Source organism: Cryptomeria japonica, chromosome 4 (assembly GCF_030272615.1).
Source record: "Cryptomeria japonica chromosome 4, Sugi_1.0, whole genome shotgun sequence".
Classification (NCBI taxonomy): Eukaryota; Viridiplantae; Streptophyta; class Pinopsida; order Cupressales; family Cupressaceae; genus Cryptomeria; species Cryptomeria japonica.
Window position 1 is genome coordinate 520,779,616 of NC_081408.1, and position 25,793 is coordinate 520,805,408.

Genomic DNA, 25,793 nt, shown 5'->3' on the forward strand with positions numbered 1-25,793 from the left:
ACCATAACTTCAATGAAAATGGAGTTTGATTACAATCACTGGCAACAATTTCTTGCCTTTTCCTCCTAATTTACTCTAATTGCTACTCTATCAGCTGACTATTCACTATTAGCTAACTATTCACCCACTAGCAACTATTGACTAACTATTAGCCTTTACAAATGAGGAGCCAGGGCTTATATAGCGCCCTCCATACAATTCAATGGCTTAGATCAACTTGAGATCAATGGCCGAGATTTTACAATGAAAACCCTAATTAGGGTTTGTTACAACAAACTCAATTCTGGCCAATGAAATGATTGCATTATTTGGACACGTCTTCTCTGGAATATTCGACCAATGGATAACCGGGGTAGGTACATTGAAGTTTGTGTCATTTTTGAGGAGTTAGGTACATTGAATCTGGACACGCTGAGATGGACCAATCCGACCGGAGGAGTGATGACTGAGATGCCACCTTGTCTGACACTTGTAATTTGGTAGATGTTCAATTTGATGATGCTGAGAAGCTAACTTTAATTAACTCTTCTGAAACTATCTACTTCTTCAATAGACCCTTGCTTTAACCCCCTTTGTCTTTGATGTGCAGGATGGATGGTGTACCTTCCCTTGAAATGCTGGATTGGAAGAAGTTGTCCTTGATGATGCTGGACTGGAAAAGGTCGTCCTTGATGATGTTGGACTGGAGGAGGTCGTCCTTGATGATGCTGGATAGGAGGAGGTCGTCCTTGATGATGTTGGACTGGAGGAGGTCGTCCTTGATCTGGCCTGGTCTTCTTTCATCTGCAAGACAAACCAAAAGATGATTAAGGTCATATAACGAATTCATTTCAACATAGCTTTTTCTACCTTAAATCATCAACAAGAAGATATCAAAATGAAGCTTGCTCAAGATTCTTTCCAGGGACAAGCCCTATAAGAATTTCGCCCTGGACCCTCTGGAAGGGTCAGGAGCGAAATTTGCTATTTTGCCTAATTTAGACTTCTCTTCAACATTATCTCACAATTAGCTCTTCGCCTGGCCCAAACAAGGTAAAAAATAGGAGTTTCAAAAGATTTCGCCCTGGACCCTTTGGAAGGGTCAGGAGCGAATTCTCTTGGTTAAGCCTCAATTACCCCATTTTTTACTCCAAAATCCTCCGGAAGGTGAGCATATGCTTGTTTTAGTCCAACAAAGTCTATGGATCCATCCTTTTTGCTTCTCACATGGGTAAATTAGGTGATAATGGGAATTTCGCTCTGGACCCTTTGGAAGGGTTAGGAGCGAAATTCCAGTTTTAGGCTTAATTTTACACTTACTTTACCTCAATTCATCTTGCAAGGCTTAAATAACCTCCCTCCAGTCTTTTTATGCCTTAGGAATCAAAATCTTGTCTTGATACAAAGGGGAAATAGTGATTTTGATGAATTTCGCTCTGGACCCTTTGGAAGGGTTAGGAGCGAAATTCACTTTTTGCTTGCCTATTCACACCCAATTTCACTTTCTCCACTTCACTTTATCTGGACTCCCTCATATTGAATCCACTTCACAACTTGGCAACATTGGTTTGATCTTCACAAGGCCTAAAAAGTGAAATTCGTTCAAAAACCTAGCTAGGGACAGGACCTATCCAGAATTTCGCTCTGGACCCTTTGGAAGGGTCAGGAGCGAATTTCTTCCTCTAGCCCAAAATCATCACTTTTGGAGACAACAATCAATTCAAGGGCAATCTTAAGGGCATCCCTCACCTTGGTCTAGGCATGGCTTGGCACAAATTTGAAAGGAATAGGTGGATTTTAGGATTTTCGCTCTGGACCCTTTGGAAGGGTCAGGAGCAAAAATCTTATTTTAGGATTATTCCTTCATCTTTCAACCTTAACCAACTTCAAAAGGGCAAGAACACCAATCCTGACACTCATCCAAGCTACAAAAACCCAAGTTCGACTTGACTTTGGTAGGAAAATAAGGGTTTTTAGGAATTTCGCTCTGGACCCTTTGGAAGGGTTAGGAGCGAATTTCCTATTTTGAGCTTGTTTTGGCTACTCTATTACCTCAATCCAATATTCAAAGGCAAGAACACATCAAAGTCCTTCTAACCATGCCATAAAACTCAAGAATTTGACCATCTCCAAGAAGAAAATATGAGTTTCCAAGAATTTCGCTCTGGACCCTTTGGAAGGGTCAGGAGTGAAATCCATATTCTTGATTGATTTCTCACCTCCTTCATCCAATCCATCTTCAAAATTGATCTAACTCAACTCTCCTCTCCACAATCAAGCCCACTCACCACCAAATTAGCTTGAAAACTTCACCTCTCAATGCCTTAGGCAAAATAAAGGGGGGTAAATGAGGATTTCGCTTGGACCCTTTGGAAGGGTCAGGAGCGAAATCCATGTTCTAAGTTGATTTCCACCAGTTCTCAAGGAAAGAACACATAAATCTACCTTTCAACACGCCCTAGAAACCGGGGGTAAATGAGGATTTCACTTGGACCCTTTGGAAGGGTCAGGAGCGAAATCCATGTTCTGAGTTGATTTCCACCAGTTCTCAAGGAAAGAACACATAAATCTACCTTTCAACACGCCCTAGAAACCAACACTTGGCCAAAACTAGGAAGGAAATAAGAGCTACAGAGATTTTCGCTCTGGACCCTTCGGAAGGGTCAGGAGTGAAAATTACCTTTTAGTCTTCTTCCTCCATCCTTTCAACTTAAATTCACCTCAAAAAGGCAAGAAAACACTTCTCCTCACTCATCCAAGTTATAGAAACCCAAGTTTGACTTGATTTTGCAGGGAAACATAGTTGATTGAAGAATTTTCGCCCTGGACCCTTTGGAAGGGTCAAGAGCGAATTTCCCTTTCTAGCCCAAAATTGTCATTCTTTCAATCCCAATCTTCATTGCAAGGTAAAATCTCATCTCTCTTTGCCCTAGGAACAAGGTTTTAAGCCCAAGCAAGGTAAAAAATATAGGCTTGCAAGGAATTTCGCTCTGGACCCTTTGGAAGGGTCAGGAGCGAAATTTCCTTCCTTGGCTAAAACACTCATTCTTCAACTCTTTCAAACATTCCCAAAGGTGACAACATGTTCATTCTCCCTTTCAACATGCCTTGGACATCAAAATTTGGTCAAACAAGGAAGGGAAGGAGGTCTAAGTAGATTTTCGGTTTGGACCCTTTGGAAGGGTCATGAGCGAAAATCATGATTTAGGCTTGCTTGTTCAATTTTCAAACTTTCAATCTTATTTGGGAGTAAACATTGATCATTCTTCACCTAGGGAGCAAGGTTTCAAGCCAAAACAAGGGAGCAAATGAAGTATATAATGAATTTCGCCCTGGACCCTTTGGAAGAGTCAGGAGCGAAATTCACCTTTTGGGCAAAATCCTCATCTTTCAAAACGTCTAACTCCCTCTCAAGGCAAGAACACTCCACTTCATCCTCCTTCATGCCAAAGCCTAACCAAGACAGGGAAGAAGATAAGAGCTACAAGGATTTTCGCTCTGGACCCTTTTGGAAGGGTTAGGAGCGAAAATCATGTTTTAGGCTTGATTCTTGACTTGCCTAACTCCAATCTTCCTTGGGAGGCAAACATAGACTACTCTCATTTCATTTCCACCTTGGTCCTGACTTTGGCTAAAGGAAAAATGAGTGTTTTCAAGAATTTCACTCTGGACCCTTTGGAAGGGTTAGGAACGAAATTCACTTTTTAGGCTAGAATCCTTCATTTCTTCACCTCCAATCCTCTCTAGAAGGCAACTAAACATCATTCTTCACCCAAGGGACAAGGTCTTAAAATCTCCTCTCTAAGGCAAAGTTGCATTGAACCTTCTCAATTATGCCTCAAAAGTCTATAATTTTGGTCATATCCTGGAGCAAAGTGGAGGAAAAATGGATTTCGCTCTGGACCCTTTGGAAGGGTCAGGAGCGAAATCCATGTCTTAGGACTCAAATCTTCATCCTTAAACGCTTTCAAACACTTCTAGGCAAGAACATATCAAAACCTTCACCACATGCCTTAGAAATAAGACTCTTAGTGCAAACAAGGTGAAGAATGGGTGTGTCCTTGGAATTTCGCTATGGACCCTCTGGAAGGGTCAGGAGCAAAATTCACCTTTTGAGCTAATTTCTCACTTATTTTTTTCCCTTTCATACCTTGGACAAACTTCATTAGGCCTCCTTCCCTCATGATCACATGAATTTGTTCTTCAAGCTGACATGTAGCCCAAGAATTTGGTGAAAAATAAGGTTTCACATGAATTTCGGGCTTAATTCACCTCCTTTTCCACTTGACTCTGCCTTAGTCTTGATCTTTGATTCATTTCCTTCTATATCCTTGCCAAATTTGCTCAACCACTCCCTAACTTCCTCGAACTCAAACGGGACACCACTAGCAAAAACTAAGCCTAAGGAAGACCTTGAAGGAAACCCTAACCCGGAGCATCCACTGACTCATCCTATCTCAAGCAGAGCCTGCTATCCAGTGATTCCCCTGACAGCACTCAAAATGCAAAGGCTAATAGACAAAACCCTAGAAACCCAGAAAACAAACCCTAGAAAGCAAAAAAGCAGGGGTCCCCATTTGCAATGGGGTGATGTGTGAATACATCACAACAGGGATTGACAACCAGAATAAGAGTGGCAATCATATATATTTAATTTGTTATTTGTTTGATATAATGGCTTAATTGCCGAGTTAATTAATAACTGCCAGTGTGATTGCTAGTGTCAATCCTTGATTACTGCCAAAAAGTTAAAATTTGTGATGTCTTATAAATAAGACAAATTTTCTAAGGTTTTTATACTATTTCTTAGGTGGGGGCCATGACATTCTTCTAGTCCTATACATGGATGATATCGTTATTACAGGTAGTGAGGTAAGTGCTATTTGATCAGATCAATTCTGATATTAGTAAAGCTTTTGACATAACCGATTTAGATCTTCTACATTATTGTCTAGGTGTAGAAGCATGACAAATAGGTGACAGCATTTTTATTTCTTGGTCCAAATATGCCAAGAGTTTGCTTGACAAATTTAGAATGAAAAATTCCACTTTCGGATATGTTTACATCCTTGGCATGGGTGCAGTCACATGGACCAACAAGAAGCAAGAGTCAGAAGATCATTCTCTCCTTGACTGAAGCAGAATATTGAGGAACAGTAAAACTAGCATGTGAGGTAGTATGGCTTAGAAGGATGCTTCAAACATGAAGATGCTTCAAGTAGAGCCTTCCCCCTTTTTTTGTGACAACCAAAGGGGTGCTTGCTCAAACTTGGCAAGAATGCAGTCTTCCACAAGCATACCAAACATGTGGAACTACATCGTCACTTCATCAGACAACTTGTAGAAGATGGATCAGTTATCCTGCAGTCTTGTTCTCTAGAGGATAAACTTCAAACAATCTTACGAAGCCATTGGGTCTCGACAAATTTGTTGAGTGCAAGGAGATTGACCAATAAGGGAGGGTATTAAAATATTATTATATTGTAATGGTCAATCAGTTTTTAGACTTATACTAATTTTTTTCTTTTCCCATTTATGTCAAAGTTTTGGACCTGATAACTATGCATTTTTGTCATATATGTTTTTTACAAGATAGAATGGTTGCAGAAAAACCCAAGGCGGATACCATATATTGAGTTAAATGTAGACAAAAGAGATTGCGGGCATCAAATTTCATATTATTAACCTACAGTCATTGCAGAAAAACTTTAGCAATGGTATATATTTTGAACCAAAATTTGAACTTGGGAGAGAAGCAGCCTAAGTAGATGATTGACCTCGTGTTGACAACTTGGATGTCTTTTCTTGTCGTCTTAGTTGGAGTCTTGAAAAACTCATTTTTAATTATTGTTGAATGTTGATGGCGAGGCAACTAAAGTAGGATAAGGTCATTGTAATGCCCCCTCCTTAATTTTTTTTAAATGGGGGCAGCCTTTTCACTCCAAAGTGCTTATTTTTTCTCCTGCAGATTGCTGCCATTCATTAAGATGTTTTATGAAGGAAAAAACAGTTTAAACCAAATTATCGACAGCATGTGTTCTTATGAGGGACAAAAGTTAAATTAAAAATTAATTTTCTGCTATAAGACTAATGAAGGGTGGCATCATTGAGGACATCTGTATATATATTTGATTTTATCTCCTATGGAGTAGACATTGTGTCTAACAACCTGATGACGGAACCCCTCTAGGCCTGAAAATAAAGGATGAAAACCCCTGCCTGAAGCAGATTGGAAGTTATTTTCCGAGGCAATTCAGTGTGTCAAACTGCTGCAGACTTAAAAGTAATTTGGTAATTCTATAAGAGCAAATATTTGACATAAATCTAAGCTGATTTCTGAGTGTCCAAAATAGCAAAAACCAAATTTAACAGCAACCATTAAGTTAGTAATAAAATCAGAAAATTCTTATTGATAATTGACTGCAAGTTTTGCTGTGAGTGAGATTTTATCATATTTAAGGAAGAAAAAGAAACAAATTAAAAAAAGGGACATTACAATAATGTAAAGAAGTATTGCTAATTTTAATTTTTGTAGCTGCTGATTTTTTGGCCAAATTTCTATATGCTAGAGCCTATGTATGCCAGTTAACAAGCTGTGTAGCTATGGTAGTGTTTTTTTTTTAAAACTACATTGGGCTATAATTGTAACACATTGATGCCAGTTACACTCTGGTTCCATTTTATTACTATCTTCTACTTTGCAGTTTGAAATTACATGATTGGTATGATATTTTCTTAGATCCTTAGCAGCTTTTTTGAACATCTGTATGCAGGCAGCTCGCGCAAATTATCTTCTCGCAGTCCCAGCATTTCTGTATGCTATTAATAATTATCTGAAGTTCATCATGCAAGTGAGTGTTCTCAAAACCTTATGTTTTTGAATATTATTTGACACATGGATAATCTAATCACTTTCTTGTTATTTCTTAAACATTGAAATCTCCAATTGGATTTTTACTAGTTGCAAGTTGCAGCATTTTATATTACTATTCTATATTGATTTCTCCCATTTTGTGTTAATATTTTATCTCTTTCTTCTACATTTTCTGGTTCAATCTGATGTTAGTGCAATGCTTTCTTCTCAGGAGTATGGCATATGAGCCATATGCTAACTTGAGCTATTGTTTTGTACCATAATTTAGTTTTGCCAATTTTTTGGTTACAATTCCAAACAATTGCATTATTTGCTTGTGAAGCCAGATGTTTTTCAAAATCGTAAGCCTTAAATTTTGGTGAAGGGATTTCTATATTGTAAACCTTGAACATTATTTTTCTGCTTGAACTGATTGATGATTCTGCATTAAGTGCTTATAGATGAAATCGAATATTTTTCTAGGTTTTTTTTCCTTTTATTCTTGACACAAATGAGTCTCCAAGAATCATTTTGGGAATTGTGTATGTACCAAGTTGAGCTCCTACATTGTTCAAACCATCTCTGTTACAGTGTGTGTGTTTTGCAGACAGAAATAGTTCTGCTTTTCCCTTGTTAATGGAAAATCAAAATTAACAAACAAGGACAGTTTTTATGTCTTGATTTGGAACTTATCTCGATGATCTTATTTCTGCAGCTTTATTTCAATCCAGCAACAGTGAAGATGCTTAGTAACTCAAAGGTAAATTAGTTTCATTCAAGATTTACCGAATGGGGTTCATCCAAATCTGTATGTTATTAGTGAGAAAATGATTATTTTTTATTTACGTATGAAAGGAGATCCTGTATCTTGGTTGACCAGATTATTGTTAAAATCATTTGCATATAAGATGTAAAAAAGGTGTATTCTTTTTTAATGTATTATATTGCTGTTCTGGTTTTTGCAGGTTCTTGTTATTGCACTGCTGTTAAAAGTTGTCATGCGGCGAAGGTTTTCAATAATGCAGGTGAGTGTTACCATATTTTGTTTTTTACCTTTTTGATTGTATTTTATTAAATGTTTGAGATTATTTTGTTTGTTCAGTTATCCTTACCAATTGCTAGACTCAGTAATTAGTTGCCATTGCTTGTAAAGAAAAGTGGATATGTCCACTGTACAGATCAAAGTATCAGGGAATCTAGCCTCATTTTTTGTCTCTACTTGGGAAAATGATTATTTAATGGCTTCCTTAGGTTCTTGGAGCGATTTGTGTTTCCATGGAGAGTGGTTAATTCAGATTGATTGGGAACTTGATTAAGGATTTGAGCTTTGATTTCTTTGTAATTTAGTGATAATTTTTTATTCTTTCTGACAGTGGGAGGCACTGGCTCTGTTACTTATTGGGATAACTGTGAATCAACTTCGTTCACTGCCCGAGGGTACCACTGCACTAGGGCTTCCTGTTGCAGCTGGTGCATATATCTATACATTAATTTTTGTAAGTTGTTGGCATCTTTGTATTTCCTGTTCATTTCCACTTGCATTCTCTAAGCAATATTTTCAGGTAGAAGTTTATGTGTTGTATAAACATATTCTTTACTGTTCGTTGGTAAGTATTCATGATAACGTCCTCAAGCAGCTGTGAAAATTTATTAGGAATAATTGGCTTTTTATATTATTTTAGTGAAACTGATCAAGCTAATCTCTAGCTAGATTACACCCTATATCGTTGTCTGCGGTTAATTATTTAATCATTCCTTTCCATTAACAGTGATTTTATATGGATTCCTTTCCACTTGGATTTTAAAATGTTTATAGTGTAATTTCCCTTTCCGATAATGATAAACATATCAGAAGTTTTTTAATTTAGAAAATCCAAAATACTAAAGTTAAATTTCTTCACTCCAGGATTTTCTTATGTGACTAATTATTTTATGTAACTGCCTTTCAGCTTGCATAAACAACTACAAAATTATTATTTTGTCATGATTGTAATCTCTTATGATAACGTCCTTATCTATTTGGTAATACTGCAGGTAACGGTTCCTTCTCTGGCTTCGGTTTTTAATGAATATGCTCTAAAGAGCCAGTTTGAGACAAGCATCTACCTTCAGGTGAACCATTTCTAGTGATTTTGCACCCTGAATGGATATTTAGGACATCGTAATTTTGAATCTGTGGTGAATGTTTGATCTTAATCTCCAGCATCCTTCTAAGAAGTGAACATATTTTAGCCATTTACTTTCGTGATTCATCATTGAAAGAAATACTAGCTTTGGTATGTCACTTGACCATGAGATTTGTCCGTAACTGTGCTTTTATAATTTAACAAGTACATACAAAATCTGGATATGGTTTGCATTTGTAAACAAGGAGCCTTATGTTCACATCTGAGTTGCCAGTTATGACCTTGCAGTTAATACTGTTAATCAAGAAATTTGGAGATTTATATATTAAATGAGTATGATTGAATTATAATCATAATTATTTTTAGTTATATGGGTTAGGTTAACTGGAGAAAGATCATCTCAACTTGACTAACAAATATGGCTATCAGATATTTAAAAATTGGCAAGATGAAGTAAGAAATATGCATTTGATAGGATCTGGCTGGAATTTTAGCGTTGTCTTAAGATTTAGGATAGTTTATTTTAATTTTTTTTTTGGTTCAGTTTTGAGAGGCGGCTCTGAGCTTTGCCAGCTTTTGATTTGCAGAACTTGTTTTTGTATGGCTATGGGGCTTTCTTCAATTTTATTGCCATTCTTATAATGACCATATACAAAGGTATGCATTGCTTGCCTTGCTTATCTATTGAAATGTTTTTTTAAAAGGTCGTTGCTTTGGAAATGAAAGTACCATATAATAAATCAGTCTTCAAGTGCAACCCTATTCAATACATGCATTGGCTACTGCTTTAATTTTTTAGTTAGCAATTTTCCAATTTTAACAGGTATTTGTATTTATTCATATTTACACAATTTTTAGATGATGGTTATTTGCTTTTGCTCTGAGCTATGAATTAGAAATAGTGATTTTGAAAGGGCCTCACCTTTTTAAGACCAAAATGAGAAGCAGAGATGCTACAACAACATGGAACAATGAGGAGCAAACAGCAGAAAGTTAGAAATACATCAGACCAGCAACATCCCACCTATTAGGGTTATGAAAACTATAGAGTTAACAGCTCAGAAGCACCAGAAATACTAACATTTCACAGTAGCTTGAAACCAAATTTCTTCAGGGAGCTCTGTATTTTGCCATCTGCTGTGCCATTTGTCATGGATGAACATAAATCCTTTTTTGCAAATATTCCATCTTTAGTTGCCAAGCTCGAGACCAAAAGAGAAAAAAGGTGTTCCTTAACAGGCACCTTTTCATACGATTATTGAATTATCCCCCAAACTTCTCTTGATAGGATGAGACACATTTTCAGAGATAATATTAACACCATCTGAATAAGTCACGGAAGTAAGAAGACCAACCACCCTCTCATTTACTCCCAAGTAGAGCTTCAACTGAATCTTGAAGCAAACAAGGCTTTGTCTGATCCGTATATATAGTTATTTGTGACTTCTTAGGGTGTGGGTCTCGATGAAGAACTGTATGATGTTGATTACTGATTGTATTATTTGGACATTTAGCAACGAATAATAAATATCTATCATGACATTCAAGTTTGACAAATTGATATCAACATAGTATACTGTACTTCTGATTTGTAGTATTTATGGTTGTTTAAATTTTTGTTAAATACAATACATGATATGTGGTATTCTGAACTTAATTCCTATTTTTAGGCGGCAAATATGATTTTTATAATTTTTTCTATGAATGCACCTAGAATCTACTGAACCCCAATATTTTTGTCAACCTGGTGTGTCATATCTATATGCAATTCTGATTCAACAACATAGGTATCAATGCATTCAACAAGATACCATTTCTGCTTTGCAAAGTACAACTCTTTTCTAGTAGATTATGTTGGAGCCTATGTTGAAATTCCCGGTCCATGCCTATTCTTAAATTTTTTTTAAAATATCTTGCTTTCATCCCACTTTTTGTCCCATTTGGTGTCTTAGTTCACCCAAATCAGGTTGAGATGAAAATTCTTGTTGACGATTTGTGGTTAGTTTTTTATAGCAACTCAATGAATGGTATCGTCTTTGTTCACTACAACCTTCGCTTGAGAATGAGAAAAATTAGGGTCAGGGGGTAGATGCCCCTTGACCCCACCTTGGGGGCGCTGCCCCCAAACCCTCGTCGAAAAATATGGGGGGAAACTGCGTCGATAGAAGTAGGGAAAATTTAAGCTCCGAGTTTGACACTGATTGGATCGACCAGGTAGATATATTATTTTAGCTGTATAGTCCTTACTCAAATTTATATTATTTTATAAATTATTATTAAATCAGACCTGTTTAGTATTATAATATAATTATTGTATTAAATAATAATATAATACAATAGTATATTAAATAACATAATTCTAATAGTATATATACTATTATATTAATATATTATATTGCTATATAATATTAATATAGTAATAATATAATTATGATATATTAATATAATCATATATAATAAATTAATATTATACTTTATTATTATTGTGTTTAGATAAGCACTACCAAGTGGGCTAGCTCCCTATATTAAATAAAAACCAGTTACATGGTTTGCAGGAGGCCTAGTATTTGTGGTAGAAAAAGTTTATTCCTGCACCAATTTCCAACATCCTATCTACAGCCTCTTGTGGTAGAAGACCACAATTGGCATACATAAATGCCCTGAAATCATCAACATTGTTTCTTTTCTCAACTCCCTTTTTAAAAAGATCCCAAGCTTTTTGCATCTTTACCTTTTTCAAGTCCATAATGCCTAACGTTACATTGGATTCAGGCATCACTTGGAGGCGGTTCATAGACTCACAAACAACATTCAGATTGTCTCTAGGCATAGTCTTGCCAGCAATACACACATCTCACAGAGTGTATCTTAAAACCTGAACTGAAAAGGAGAGGAATCTCTCATAAACGATCCCATCATGTACACGGCCTCCTTCCTAAAAATCAGCCCCGACCACTTTTATAATGGCATCATGTGCCTCATCATATCATAGTTGGAAAGGGGAGGCAATCTGTTCCTCTCGAGTCTCATTAGCACATCTGCACCTTACACTGAACCAGTTAGCCATTAATACAAAAGCTCTTGAAGCGGGAACCAGATAATGATCACATCCAATACTCCCCCTTATATTTTATTATTAGATTCGAACTGTATAGTCCTTACTCAAATTAATATTATTTTATAAATTATTATAAAATCAGATATGTCTAATAATATAATATATTATTATATTAAATAATAATATATACAATAATATATATAATCTATTAATATAATATAATATATATAATATAAGTATAATATAATATATAGGGTATAATTATTATATTATAATATTAATATTGTATAATATAATATATAGGGTATAATTATTATATTATAATATTAATATTGTATAATATAATATATAGGGTATAATTATTATATTATAATATTAATATTGTATAATATAATACAATAATATATAATATAATAATATAATAATGTATATATACTATACTATTATAGTATATTCTAATGCTATAATGCTATAATTATTATATTATAATATTAATATAGTATAATATATTATAATAATTATAACAATTATAATATAATTATAATATATTAATATTATATTATAGTATATTAATAATATACTATTATACAAATATAATAATATTTTTTTATTATATATTTAATAATATAATAAAAATATACATTTTTAAAATCCAATTTTTTTACAAGTTTTTCCGGATTTTTATATAAAATCTTATACTTCTGATTTGCTGATTTTTCCCCAAATGATTTTTGCTGCTATGGTTCAAACTTCAAATGATGGAATTTGGGTCTAAAAGTTGGTGAAATAGGCATAGCAATTTTTTGAGCAATAGGTCTCTCTGAGGTCTTCAATTAAAAAGAAACAGGAGGTCTAACATGAAATTAGGTCAAAATTTATGGCTTTTGGAAGCTATTTCAAATATTACCCAGTTATAGTTTTTCTATACCCATAAAAGCAAGGTAAATGACAGTGAATTACAAATGAACAGGAGGATGAAAATAGAAGACTTCCAAGGATGTGATGTTCTAATTTTTTCGAAATATTATTACATTGGCCTTGAGTTTTCTAAAGGGGTTATATATAATGTTAAGGTTTTAGATTTGTAAGGGTTGGGTGATTTTGGAGGGAAAATTTGTAATATTTTTTTAAAGGATAATAGATATCTGAATTTGTTGGCATGTATTGTAATAATGTTTTTACTCTACTGAAATTGAGATAAATACAAATTTACATTCAGGTTGTCTCCTTTACTGTATTGTTTTATTCTTGAAGAAAAGTACATTTTCGAGGAAAATTGGAAAATTTCACTTGCACATTTGTTGCAAGATTTGTTTGTTTAATTTGCGTGCCTTCAAGGGGGTTAATAAGTCTTTCTAAAGATTGGGGTTGCAGTGTTGATAAGAATTGATAAGTAGAATTTGGGTGGCAAATAATTTGGGTTTATGTCATTGTAAGGTTCTGTCATTTCAATTGTTAAACCACGGAGCTGATTTTGTTAGGATAATAAATTTTTATGAAATTTTGAACTTTATATTCCCAAGGAGCAGGCACCAATCTTTTCAGAATCCCTACCCAGTTGAATATGTAGATTGAAAACCATACTTTGGTGTTGTATGTTAATAAATTAGATGCTAACCAATAATACATAATTTCATTGTTGTAAACCTGTTGAATCCTTGGTGAATGTGTTGTAGAAATATATCTGTAGAGAATTTGTGTATGGTGATGTGTTCTTGTCCAACCATTGAGGGTAATAGGAAAGTTGATTGTGTGAAATTATTTTTATATCCTTAGTATTGTTTGGTTATATCTCATTCATTGGCCCATCCTCTCGATTTTTTTAGTCATAAGAGTTCACAACCCCTTAGAGAATATTGAAAGCAGGTTGTAGAACCAACAGATTGTATTGCATATATTTGACAAGATAAAAATAGAGATCACTAGAGTGATATTAGACAATTGGTCCATCTATAATAAGAAGGGATCACATATATTGGTGTTGGAGTATTGCATGAACTTATATGCCAAGTAAATTTCTCAACGGATCCTCAATGGATCCAAGATTTGTTCCTTCATGGTGACCTATGGAAAACTTTTGCTATGCATGTTATTCTGCATTGAAGATGGACGACAACATTATTAGAGAGTTTTTTTTAACATGGAAACACTGAAGGATGTTGGTGCTGTAAAATATACTTACTGAACCATGTTGGATATTACTGGCGATTAAGAATTTTGCATGAGTATCCACCTTTTACTTCGATTATATTAGCTTGTAAAGCTTTGAAACTAAATTCATATCATCCATTTTATCTTTACCCAAAATGGAACAATGTATTTTATGTGCACATAGATTCTTTGAATTATTTCACAGGATGTATGCTAAATGAGTAAGGGATACACAAGCTGGATCATCCTTTTACTTAGGAAGTTTATAGTTGCTGACAGTGGTTGTGACCCACATTTGCATTGAGCACTAGGCATGGTGCATATAGTACAATGTGGAATCCTTATTTTCAAATCTCTGCCTTTCATGTCTATGATCAGGTTTTTGAATTTTCTATACATAGTGAGTAATTCATAGCCAAGAATGTTACTTTTGTAACAAGAGCCACTTTTATTGTTATTGTTAGGCTAGGGAAACATTGTGTAGCAGTAGATATAACATTCCAGAATCATGTGTAACATTCCAGAATCATGTGTGGAGAACCACAAACGGAATCCCAGATTACTGATGTTTAAATATTCAGCATGTTGAGCTAGCCATCTTGGTATGAGAATATTAGGAATATAGTTTCTTGTCTGCAAAAAGTTATCTTCAAGAGATGAAGACATTCCAATTTATTTAATAGGCTATCGTACAAAATGGGTATCGACCAGGGTTTGTGAAGATGCTCTTTGTTGACTTTCAGGGGTAACATATTTTCATTGCTATGATTATCTCTTTTGGTTAATCCATTTAGATTGTTTGTACTTTGTATTTTGTTGAATGTCTTGATTTCATTATGTGATAATAATCTCATTCACAGGTATATTGATTTCTGTTGTACTGATACCTGCTTTTGGAACTGCAGGGGCAAACGGTTTTAATATCTTCCAGGGTCATTCAAAGGCAACAATGATGTTGATTTTTAATAATGCAGCACAGGGCATTCTTTCATCATTCTTTTTCAAATATGCTGGTATAATAAAGAGTGAACTGTTAGATTCTCTCCTTTTTTTCAATGCAGATGATCTAAGACAAATTTTTAGTTCATATGGAACACTTAACCATTCAGTGAATCTCTAGCAATGTGTATATGGATGCACAATTGTTTGTGTTTAGGAAACTTTTATACATATCATCCCAATCATTTTAATGTCTGCTTCTGCCTTCCAACTCTGTTAATGTTGTTGGACGCAGACACAATCTTGAAGAAGTATTCTTCGACTGTTGCTACGATATTTACTGGCTTAGCTTCTGCTGCTCTATTTGGCCACACATTAACCATAAACTTTATATTGGGGATTTCAATTGTTTTCATCTCCATGCACCAGGTTAGTCAGAATTTTTATCTTTTCCTCTTTGTGGTGTTACCAAGCTGTGAAGTGAACTTCAAAGTGAAGAATTCAGTGATTTTATGTTTCTCTGCAGTTCTTTTCATCTCTCTCAAAGCCTAAGGACGAGGCGCAAAATGGAGCTGTCGAAATGCTGGACATTCAATATAACCACAGGTGCATTCTCTCCCTCAGCTTGTCATACCTTCCTGTTTTGTCTTCCACAATAGATATACATGAACAAAATTTGTACGTTCAACACGAGCTTGTCAAATACGATTTTTTCTTCTAATTTTATCTTTTGTATGTTAATCAAAATTGTTTTGTTTATTAAATGAAGTGGATTGTTCAGGCATGTATCAATGCAAATGAAATGAAGCAGTTACTTCATAAAAAATTATGAGCATTCTAAGTTTGGCATTGAATGCCATATTTGGGTCTACTTGTTTGAGATTTTGATGTCTAATATTGGTACTTTGTTCTGGTTTGTGATGTAAAGACTTGCATAGAATTGTTCTTTATTTATTACAAGACTCTATCTCAAAATCTGCAGCTAATTGCATTACCTCAATGAAATCTTTTATGATTATCTATATGAAAATAGACTATACTTGCCTTTGTTGTCCAAGTGTTGTAACTGTATTTCAACATTGTTTATCAAGTGACCGTCAATGCGAGAGACTTAGCTTTGTTTCTATCTCTTTACATGCAATTAAATATAATAATTTGAGAATTGTAGATTAAATATTGATTGGATGTTGTGAAACAACCTAAGGATCAATAGTCTTTAATTTTTTATTGCATTCTTTGTCTATAAATGCCCAAAACTCGTTTAACTTCATCTTGGCGGCATTTGAATTGAGCGGAGTTTAAAAGTTGCAAGATTTTTATTGCAATAGCTAAAGGGTAAAATTGCAGGTTTGAAGGCTTAGGCAAATTGGCAGTGCAAAGGAAGGGCATTTGATTGGATTTTAGGAAAATTGCAGCCCGGGAAAATCACATTTAGTATAGAGGACAAACAGCTGAAAGTTTTCAGGTCATGTGGGTTGCAGTTGTGAGAATTGCGGACAGGGCAGCTAAAATGAACATTTTATAAGTTGTGGTAGAATTTAAAAGTTGAGATTTTTCTAATGGATTTTTGCATGGGCTTGTTTTTGTATAGTTGCAACAGTTAGGGCACATTTCAGCATTACCAGAAAAATAATCAATGGAGTAGAATGCTGCTCCCTCCAACACAGGAATGTTTAACTCCATGTCATCACAAGGTGTTGACTCCCAAATTGAAAGATGCTAGCACTTATTGTTGGGTATCAGGAATTGAGGTTCCAGGTTTTGAAATCTGGGATCCTTTGTCAACTGTTAAGGTTGCAGTTGCAGGGGAAAGATAATATTGTTGTTGATTTGACAGCAAGGATTACTAAACTTGAATTTACCCCAGCGGTCAGCCACTCCAATGGATTCTCCATGCTGCCAAAAACATATTGAAGTAGTTTTAGAAGTTAAAAACAAGCAATTAGAGATAGTGAATCAGCACAAGCATCTTCTACAAGAAACCATGGTTATTCAGGTTGACGAACAAATTTTGTGGGTCCAAGTGGTTAATGGGAAGAAAGCACCTCTAGCTGTGCAAATAGCTGTCCAAGCAAAGTTTGAAAAAGAAAAGGTACGTCAAACCAAGATACTAAACTTTGTGTTCATGGCCTCCCTAAACTAGTTGACCTTACGAGTAGGTCGCACATTCTTGCTTAAATTTTTGGACTTGAATTATGTTTCCTTCAACAATGCTTGGACAGTATCAAACAACACCCTTTCATTCAATTTAGGATTGTAGGAGAGCATTTGCGAATTCTTCAAGCAAAAAGGAAACTCAGTTTCCTTGGTCAGAAAATCTATGTTAATGTAGATCTGACAGGATCCTAGATGGAATAGCTTTGAAAAGCTACTATTTAGGTTGTGTCTAATAGGAAAGAAAACAATTGGGCTATTATTAGGGATTGAAGGGCTGTAATTTGTGATTCTTAACCATTTGGGTGGTCACACCCTAAATTGTCAGCATGATGAGGTCCTCGGATCTCAATGGGTGGCAATGGCATCTCCATTACTTGTTGGAATTGCAATGGTGCTACATGGTCTTCTTTAGGGACTCTTTAGGGTGTTATTGCTTCCCAAGATTTCATCTTCCTTACTAAGGCCCATGAAAGCCTTGAATGATCTATTACTCCTATCATTAGTTAGTTACTTTTGAGTCTTCACTTGCTGTGAGACTTGTAGATTTAGTGGTGTTCATTGTTCAAGAGGGTTGCCTTAACTCGTTTACAATAACCTTAGATATAGAGTTTCACTGATAGCCTTTGATGTCCACTCTGGATACATGTGACTTCAGGTTCATAGGGGGCCTTTTCCTCTTGAGGATGTCTTCATTGTTGTGTGCTATGTACACATACTTGGGGGTCTAATATTTTGGTCCCTTCATCAATATGAAGCTTGCTTCTCATTCATGTCTTTGCATGGGTTTGCCTCTATTTTGGAGAATTGATGTTTTTAGATTCCTTCCAAGATATCTCTTCTAAGATGTGTCTTTTTGTTAACATCATCAAGCCTATAGTAATATATGTATTTGAGGTTTGGGGGCCTAGCTTGTGATCTGTTGATTGGGCTCATACTATGTTTTGTCAAGATTCCTTAGAGCTTTGTCTAGGTTGAGTTTGCTGCCTAGCTGTTGCATCTTGAGATTCTCATCTGATTTACTTTCTATATCCAAAAAATCAGATCCATTGGGGATTTAGCTTCTAGTCGTGATATAGCTTCTAGTCGTGATAGGTATCTACACTTAAGATTTTTGTTCATTTAAGCAGATTTCTTCATGGGGTTCCATTAGGTGACATCATTGTTGGTACATTAAGCAGATTTCTTCTACCAATATCTCTATTGAAAGGCTTCTTCCTTTCATGTATTCCTTGGATGCACCTACTTGACTCTTTCCTTTGAAGGGGACCATCGTTAGAGTTGTTAGGAGGGACATCTATAGACAATACATCTGAATGACCTAAATCTGCCCTCCTATTCCACCAAAGCTTGATTTTTTAAGTAAAATATTTCTCACAAGGGGAAGATGCTATATCTTACATTGTCCTCGATATCTCCAAGACATTGGTCAGACGACTTGAGGTTTTCTCTTGGCTGACTGAGGGTGTTTTCCCATCTGTTGTGGGTTGAGACAGATTATCATTTTCTTCTCCAAGATTGGATCTTTCGTCTTTGTTTCCTCCAATAGTGGAGATCGAGGAGCATTTTATCTTCAGATGCCCCATTTACTATGAGATATAGGAGAGATGTTATTTCCTTTATAAGGACTCAGACAACAAACTCTTTAATTCCTTTAGATATTTGGGTTAGCAATGCTTGGCCTTTTATCTACAAGAGGCCGTCACCCTTTGGTGCAGATCCTTGCAAGGGGTCTGTATGGATCCTAGAAGTTTGAGGTTGATTGCATCCTTCTTCCAACACATCCAAGAGATTGACAACTCTAAATGGCCTTTAGATACCACTACTTCACACTCTGACACAGTTTTTACCTTAGCACGTTCCTCTTCATCATTGCGGTTCTAGTTCTTGGTGGCATGATTCAGCTCCCCGACAACATAGGTCTACTCCTCTTTGGTCACCCTCCCAACCATGGGGATAGACACATATTATGAGCTTCTTCACTAATACAGGAGATCCTTCGGCCTTGGATGTTTGATGTGATTCTATGGGGAGTGCCTTGTTTAGCCCTCCCAGCTTTAGGCACTCCTGAATGACCGCCGTCACAGTGATTGGTGATGAAACCAATGACTCCATTTCTGGTTTATAGTTATATTTAATGAGATTATGTCGTTCTATTTCTCAGCTCAAGCTCATTGGGGTTCTTGTTCCCTCTACTTGGCTATTTGTATTAGTTTTTTGACCACCTTAGTTGGTGGTCTCCTTTTGCTTTCATTTTGTTTTTGGTTCTTCCCATGTGGGGCCCTCTCAGATTCTCCTCGACTTTCTTAGACTAGTGTACTCTTGAGTCCCATTGACCTACTTTTGGTCATTGATGGACATTAATATAATTTATTTCTTTCATTCTTTTATTTTCAACCACGTGAACAGCATTTGATCAGCTTGAAATTCATGAAAGTCCAAACTTAGGCATTAGAAATCACCAAGTGTAACCTATAGACATCACCAAGTGTAACCTATGTATTTTAATTTTTTTATTTTAGCTAAATTTGCTCAGTTTCTGATTATGTTTTGCATATCATATACGAGAAGAAGTCTTTTGTGGAAATTCAAAAAATTGCAGTAGCTTATATAAATTACTATGTTACACAATTTTAATTATTTTATAGATATTCTGAGCATCTGTATCTATCTACCAAGTTATATTATCAACAGGATTATATGAGCTGAATAATTGCTGAACTTTTCTGTCGCATTAGACATCACCAAGTGTAACCTATTTATTTAAAAGTTTTTATTTCAGCTAAATTTGCTCAGTGTCTGATTATGTTTTGCATATCATATACGAGAACAACACTTTCATGGAAATTCAAAAATTGCAGTAGCTTATATGAATTACTGTGTTACACAATTTTAATTATTTTATAGATATTCTGAGCATCTGTATCTATCTACCAAGTTATGTTATCAACAGGATTATATGAGCTGAATAATTGCTGAACTTTTCCGTGATTATTAGTAGCAATCAAATACATACATAGAAATACTAGTGAATCTAAGAAGTTAGAAAGTGGTCTGTGTCCGGTTACCCCTTCCCCTAGTGCAGCATGTCATGGGTTTCACCCATGTTAGATTGGCAGGGGTAAATGCAGTAGTATTTGAAGCATCTTTGTTTGGGCGATGATGTGGGTACTTAGGTGAGGCAGTGTTAACTTTAAGGAAGCTTGCTATCCTGTCACCAATTGGCATAACTTTAGTATGCTGTATGATGGGGTACAACTCACGAGGACATTTCCATGTTATACCATGAGGTGCTATACATCAATGTAGGAACTGGGTGTATGATTTGTGTTACAAGTCAGTTGAGAACTATCTGGAAAAGTCATAAGATATGGGAAAGTTAGTCACAATGCAAGATTTTCAGTTTTGAAGCCTTTCTAACTGCACAGATGCAAATAAGATCAAACTTAACTCAAGGACGATTATGAGAACTATACATTTTTGGAACTGAAAGTTATGGCTGTTTTATGCACCTTTGTATGCACATCTATACTTCTTTCATCAGTGTCTGGTAGGAAGATAATCTATTCTTGTTCTTCTCTACCTCAGCTTGAAAACTTGTCCAGAGACCATTTAATCTTACAAATAGGTTGTGGATGTTTTTTTTGTCATATTATAAATGAGGAAATTGTTATCTTTGTAGTTGTTCAGGAGCCAAATGTTGTCTTGTGGGAAGGTATACAAAAGAACATGTTGGTTCCCAAAGTTGTGGGCCCCAAATCCCTAAAGCCAAATTTTCTCACAAGAGCCAGGGGTGTCAAATTTGGGAAGATAAACACAAACTTATGTTCAGGTTGGGCAACACTGGACCAATTTATTGAGGTGGGTAAAATTTTAACTTGTGGCTTTGTTAAACCAAGGGGGGCTTCCCTAAGGAGCTGGGTTTGATATCATTACATGAAATAGGCATTCACCTTGATACAAACCATACGCAGTGCATAGTATACCCCTATTCAGGTTGTCACTTCGTATCTATATGCTGGTTTGAGCACCCATGGTCCTACTCCTTATAAAATATATAACCTACCACCCAAATTGCCTAAGAATGTGATTTTGATGGCCCCCTAATTCTGTTATACACATTTAGACGTGGCCATATCACTGTGCATTGGCCCCATTTATTATTCTCAACCAATCTCACTAGGATTTTTAGATAAAAACAGTTTTAATGTCACCCTTAGGCAACAGATAACACAGGGGACCCAACTAGAAATTTCTCAGATTGGTTATTAGAGTGAATAGGGTCAAATGCACAAATAGGGGTAGAACAAAGAGAAAATAAGACAGATTAAAATGAAGTGTTAATCAGCACACAACTTCCATTTAAATTTCTGTGACAACCAAATTTAGGACTTTTATTAATCATCAAATATTCAGTAAGTTCCTTGTAATTTTATTTCCATTTACCACATATTGTACTGTGATACGCATTTTCTTTGTTTCCCTTGCATTTTCTTCATATGTATTTCATTGTTGTCAAGTTTAGATTGTTGTATGTGCTGCTTTTACTTTTGTTGTCCAGACAAGATCTTTCAAAACAACTAGTTTGAATTCTGAAGATAATTTGATTTTGGCTTTTCATGTGCTCGGTTTATCTCTCTTGAACCGGTTTTCCAAATCCATATTACGTGGAGCTCGTTGTTTGTCCTTGTATAAGTTTTTTAAATTCCTCTGAACTTCCTTTTATATTGTGCTGCAACTAGTGATCTGTTGTGTAGTGCTACTGCTGTGTCAAGTCTATGGAAGGTCACTCCGAAGGCAATGAATTAATTTTTTGCCTCATTGGCTGGTTCTGCCTTTCTCTTAGTGTCTCAATTTTTATTTAACCAGTTATCTGATTATGTTTTCAGAGGATGTTTGACTTATCCTTAGTCATCCCACTTTTTTTGGATATGATGGAGAAGGAAAATTTTAAATTATTTGATTAACTCATTCATAAAAATATTGAACAAATTTTTATGGAAATCGGAAGCATAAATAATTGTATTTAGAAAGGTTTTATTTAGTAAGTTGGAAGACAGTCATTTTGTACATTTCTAATCTATTGATCTTTGAATGTTGCAGACCAAAAGAGTCATCCTTCATAAACATGACAGCTGGAGCTACAGAAGATGTAAGTATTCCTTTGGCTATTAAATCGTTTGATGAAAGTGAGATGATGCAAGGAAGATTAGATTAAAATTTATTAGATCTGTGAATGAGCTAGCGATATCGACCAAGGGTATATGGTGGATATCCTCGTTTAAGATGGTTTTGTCATATCCATTCTGTTAGAAATGTAGCATATCAAAATTTTATGCTAGTTAGAACATAGTGTAAAATGAATGCAAGGGTGCATTGTCTGATGATGATGATGACGAGGTTTTGACATTAATTGGTTTAGATTTATTTTAATGCAGACATTTTGAATCTCTAGATTTATATCACTGCTATATATATCAAGGCAAACTTTAGACTAAGAAAAACTATGCCATTCATATTAATTTTTTTCTTCTTTATGCCTGAGCTTTTGCTCATGTACAATGGTAATTGATATGCAATTTGTAGTGAAATCCTAAAAAAATGATGATTCTATAAATGTTCTTGTGAGTAATAATACTAAACAATCTCCTGATCTGTTGTGTGGTAATTGTCATAATTTGGCTTCCAAGGAAAGAAGATGGTCATCCTACAGCTTTTTGCTATGGAACTACAGAAAGTTGTCTTTACTTAATCCCTGGAATTGATTAGTTTTTTTAATTTAATGCCCTTCATTTCTGGGGGAAATTTGATGAGTAGGGGTTTCTCTATACCCATTGCAATCTGTACAGCCATATTTATCAATAGCATAATAAGTGGAATTTGTTGGCATCAAAAAATCCTTTATGGGCCTGGACTCTTGAATGGATATCAAGAAGTCATTTGCAAAGTTGAACAGTCAAATAAAAAATTTCCAATGTTACATTTATGGAGAATAAGATATGCAACTTCAACTAAGATATGATTTCATTCATGATAATGATACATCGCCCAACCTTTTATCTCTTATGTACTGTCTACCTGCAACACCAGTCCTCCAAAATATAAAGGTTTTTAATCGTATCTTTCTCTTCAGGAGTTTCTAGTCTGAGTTTCCCATTGGTTTTGAATGAAACCATTAAAAGGCAATGATATAATTTATATCAGTTCATTTATATTTTAGGTTTTACTCTGTTGGGTACTGTTTTTAAGTGCCACATGGACATCTTGTGTGTATTCACATGGAAACTATGCGTATAAGATTATAATCCATATGAAACTTTGCTTTTTGACTTCCCGTGCATACGATCTACAATAAATTTCTTTATTTCAAATGTCAAAAAGATATAACTTATTAAACAAGCAATATCACAACTCTGTAACTGCAATGCCAATAGTTGATACTTGATACCACTATGACGTTTCAATCCATATGATGCCATCAAAATAGATGGATCTATACCTTTTAACTTGAGATTCCTACAAGTCTGGTGGGTGAATATGGTCTGCTTTTATATAGCTCCTTTATCTACATATTTATGATATATGTTACGCTTGTTGATTTTTATCTGATAAAGAAGTCACTTAATCTATTTGATTGTTCAAAGAATTTTTTTCTTAGTTCCATATGTAGCGTATATTGGCATTTAGCTCACCTGTTATTTTAAGATTTAATATTAAATTTATTTATTTTCCTGAGAAACAATGAAAGAAAGAATGATTTTGCAATTCATATATTGCGTTAATTATAGAATAAGAAAGGATGGTTATAACAAACTTCTAACAGTGATTTTAAAGCTGGTTTGATTCAGATGCCACTCTTTTCTCAGTAGGCATCCGTGTATAGCATTACTTCATTTTCAGAAGTCTATTGTAGTTATCTATACTTAGCAAGCTGAGTAGATGGTGCTTGAGACATATTTGTTAAGATACCTTCATTATGCATTTATGATTTGTAAATATGATTTGCCACAATGCTATATTTTGTGCATTTTCAGTTGCTTTCTTCCTGCAATTAATGTTACATTTTTATTTTTATCTTGAGCACATTTAGAAAAACAGAATAGGAACTTACTATTAACTTGATTGGTCTTACAGGCCAGTCATAGCATTGTAACATTGAATGAAAAAGAACCACTTCTGCCCACCTGAGACTCAGGGTTAGGTATGTTGTATTCTAAGTTCAAAATGTTAGTTGTGGTTGTACATATACTCATCATAGGAGATATCACATGTTTCTCGAATAGTAAGTGCAATAAAGCCTTGAATATTTATTATATTTCTAACAAGTTTTTGTTGCTTGTTTTCTTGTGCAGGCAATCAATAGATTGATTTTTTTGACTTTAATTTTTGGTACAATATAGGTCAATTATTTCTTCATTTTGTAACAATAAGCAGCTGTAATTTCATATCCAGCTCTAATATATTCTTATTCTTATATTAATTCTAGAAAGGTGAGCAAAGTTTTTCCGTGGAGAATCTCTGCTGAGCTCTCCTACATGGTTCACTTTTAGAACATGCAGAATGTTACGAGATGTAATGGAATAACATTCAAATCCCATGTCAAAGGGTAATTGTAAATCATAGCTCCATTGCTAAGGCTTGCCACCGAAGACAGATGGTTCATTGTTTGAGAGAAACATGATTGCAACTTTAAATTTTTGGATACATGAGAGTTAATAGCTTGATGGAGTGAAATTACACATTGAGCTCTAGGAATATTCCACTGGGAGATAGTAATGAAAAGGGCTTGCATTAATGCCTTTCCCATGAATCCTTATGGCTTCAATTGTTTCCAAGTACGTTTGAGTAGGTTTCTGAATGTGGAATATTCTCCATTTTCTGCCCGAATCTGTGGTTGAATTGTTCATGCCAATGAACTCCTTTTTCCATCGGGTTATGATTTATGGATTGTTTTTATCAGTCACTTTCTTTACTAAATCATCGAGTTGTGTTCAAGTCGAAATTGAACTGAAATTGGTTAAAAATTGAGATTCATCAACTATCATGCAGGGAAAACTAATTCTATTGGAACTATTTCACTGATCAACTTCAGAAGTATATCGCATTTGGGTAATGGAGTCTACCAAATTATCGGAAGTGTTCCAATTTTACATTTTAGAGGATGGAGACTACAAAGAATATCCAAAATGATAGAATCTCTCTCATAGGACTTCAACCTTTGCACAGAAGATAATGATTTTTACCTTTGCACGGAAGATAATGATTTTTTTGAGATACAATGTTTAAAATTGTCATGCATTATTTTTATTTGCAAGGGTTTCAATTTCTGAACTGGTTCATTACTCATCTTCTTCTCGATAGCTCTCAAAAGCATCATTTGAGTGTTCGTTGATTGCGATTCCAACAAACCCTTGCAGATTTTAATAATTGTCTAATTCATATTATTTAATTCTTCAGACAAGAATAATTAACAGTAGAATGCAATCATTCGATACTGTTTTGAGTAGCTATATATTTGCAATTAAGTTATAAG

General features: G+C 34.9%; 1 protein-coding gene across 2 annotated transcripts in view; it reads left to right on the top strand.

The window, feature by feature from the left end:
- The window catches only part of LOC131050225 (CMP-sialic acid transporter 5), a 42,113-nt gene extending 16,890 nt beyond the window's left edge, over positions 1 to 25,223 (top strand). Inside the window, exons 4-15 of one of the 2 annotated variants that reach the window (XM_057984408.2) lie at positions 6,753 to 6,830; positions 7,548 to 7,592; positions 7,798 to 7,857; positions 8,206 to 8,328; positions 8,867 to 8,944; positions 9,546 to 9,615; positions 15,073 to 15,180; positions 15,402 to 15,535; positions 15,633 to 15,712; positions 22,364 to 22,412; positions 24,395 to 24,461; positions 24,613 to 25,223. In XM_057984408.2, coding sequence (XP_057840391.1) covers positions 6,753 to 6,830; positions 7,548 to 7,592; positions 7,798 to 7,857; positions 8,206 to 8,328; positions 8,867 to 8,944; positions 9,546 to 9,615; positions 15,073 to 15,180; positions 15,402 to 15,535; positions 15,633 to 15,712; positions 22,364 to 22,412; positions 24,395 to 24,448 — 879 coding nt within the window. In that variant the 3' untranslated portion in view covers positions 24,449 to 24,461; positions 24,613 to 25,223. The remainder of the gene's footprint in view (positions 1 to 6,752; positions 6,831 to 7,547; positions 7,593 to 7,797; positions 7,858 to 8,205; positions 8,329 to 8,866; positions 8,945 to 9,545; positions 9,616 to 15,072; positions 15,181 to 15,401; positions 15,536 to 15,632; positions 15,713 to 22,363; positions 22,413 to 24,394; positions 24,462 to 24,612) is intronic. The other variant, XM_057984407.2, reaches the window with a different exon arrangement.
- Positions 25,224 to 25,793: the final 570 nt, after the last annotated feature.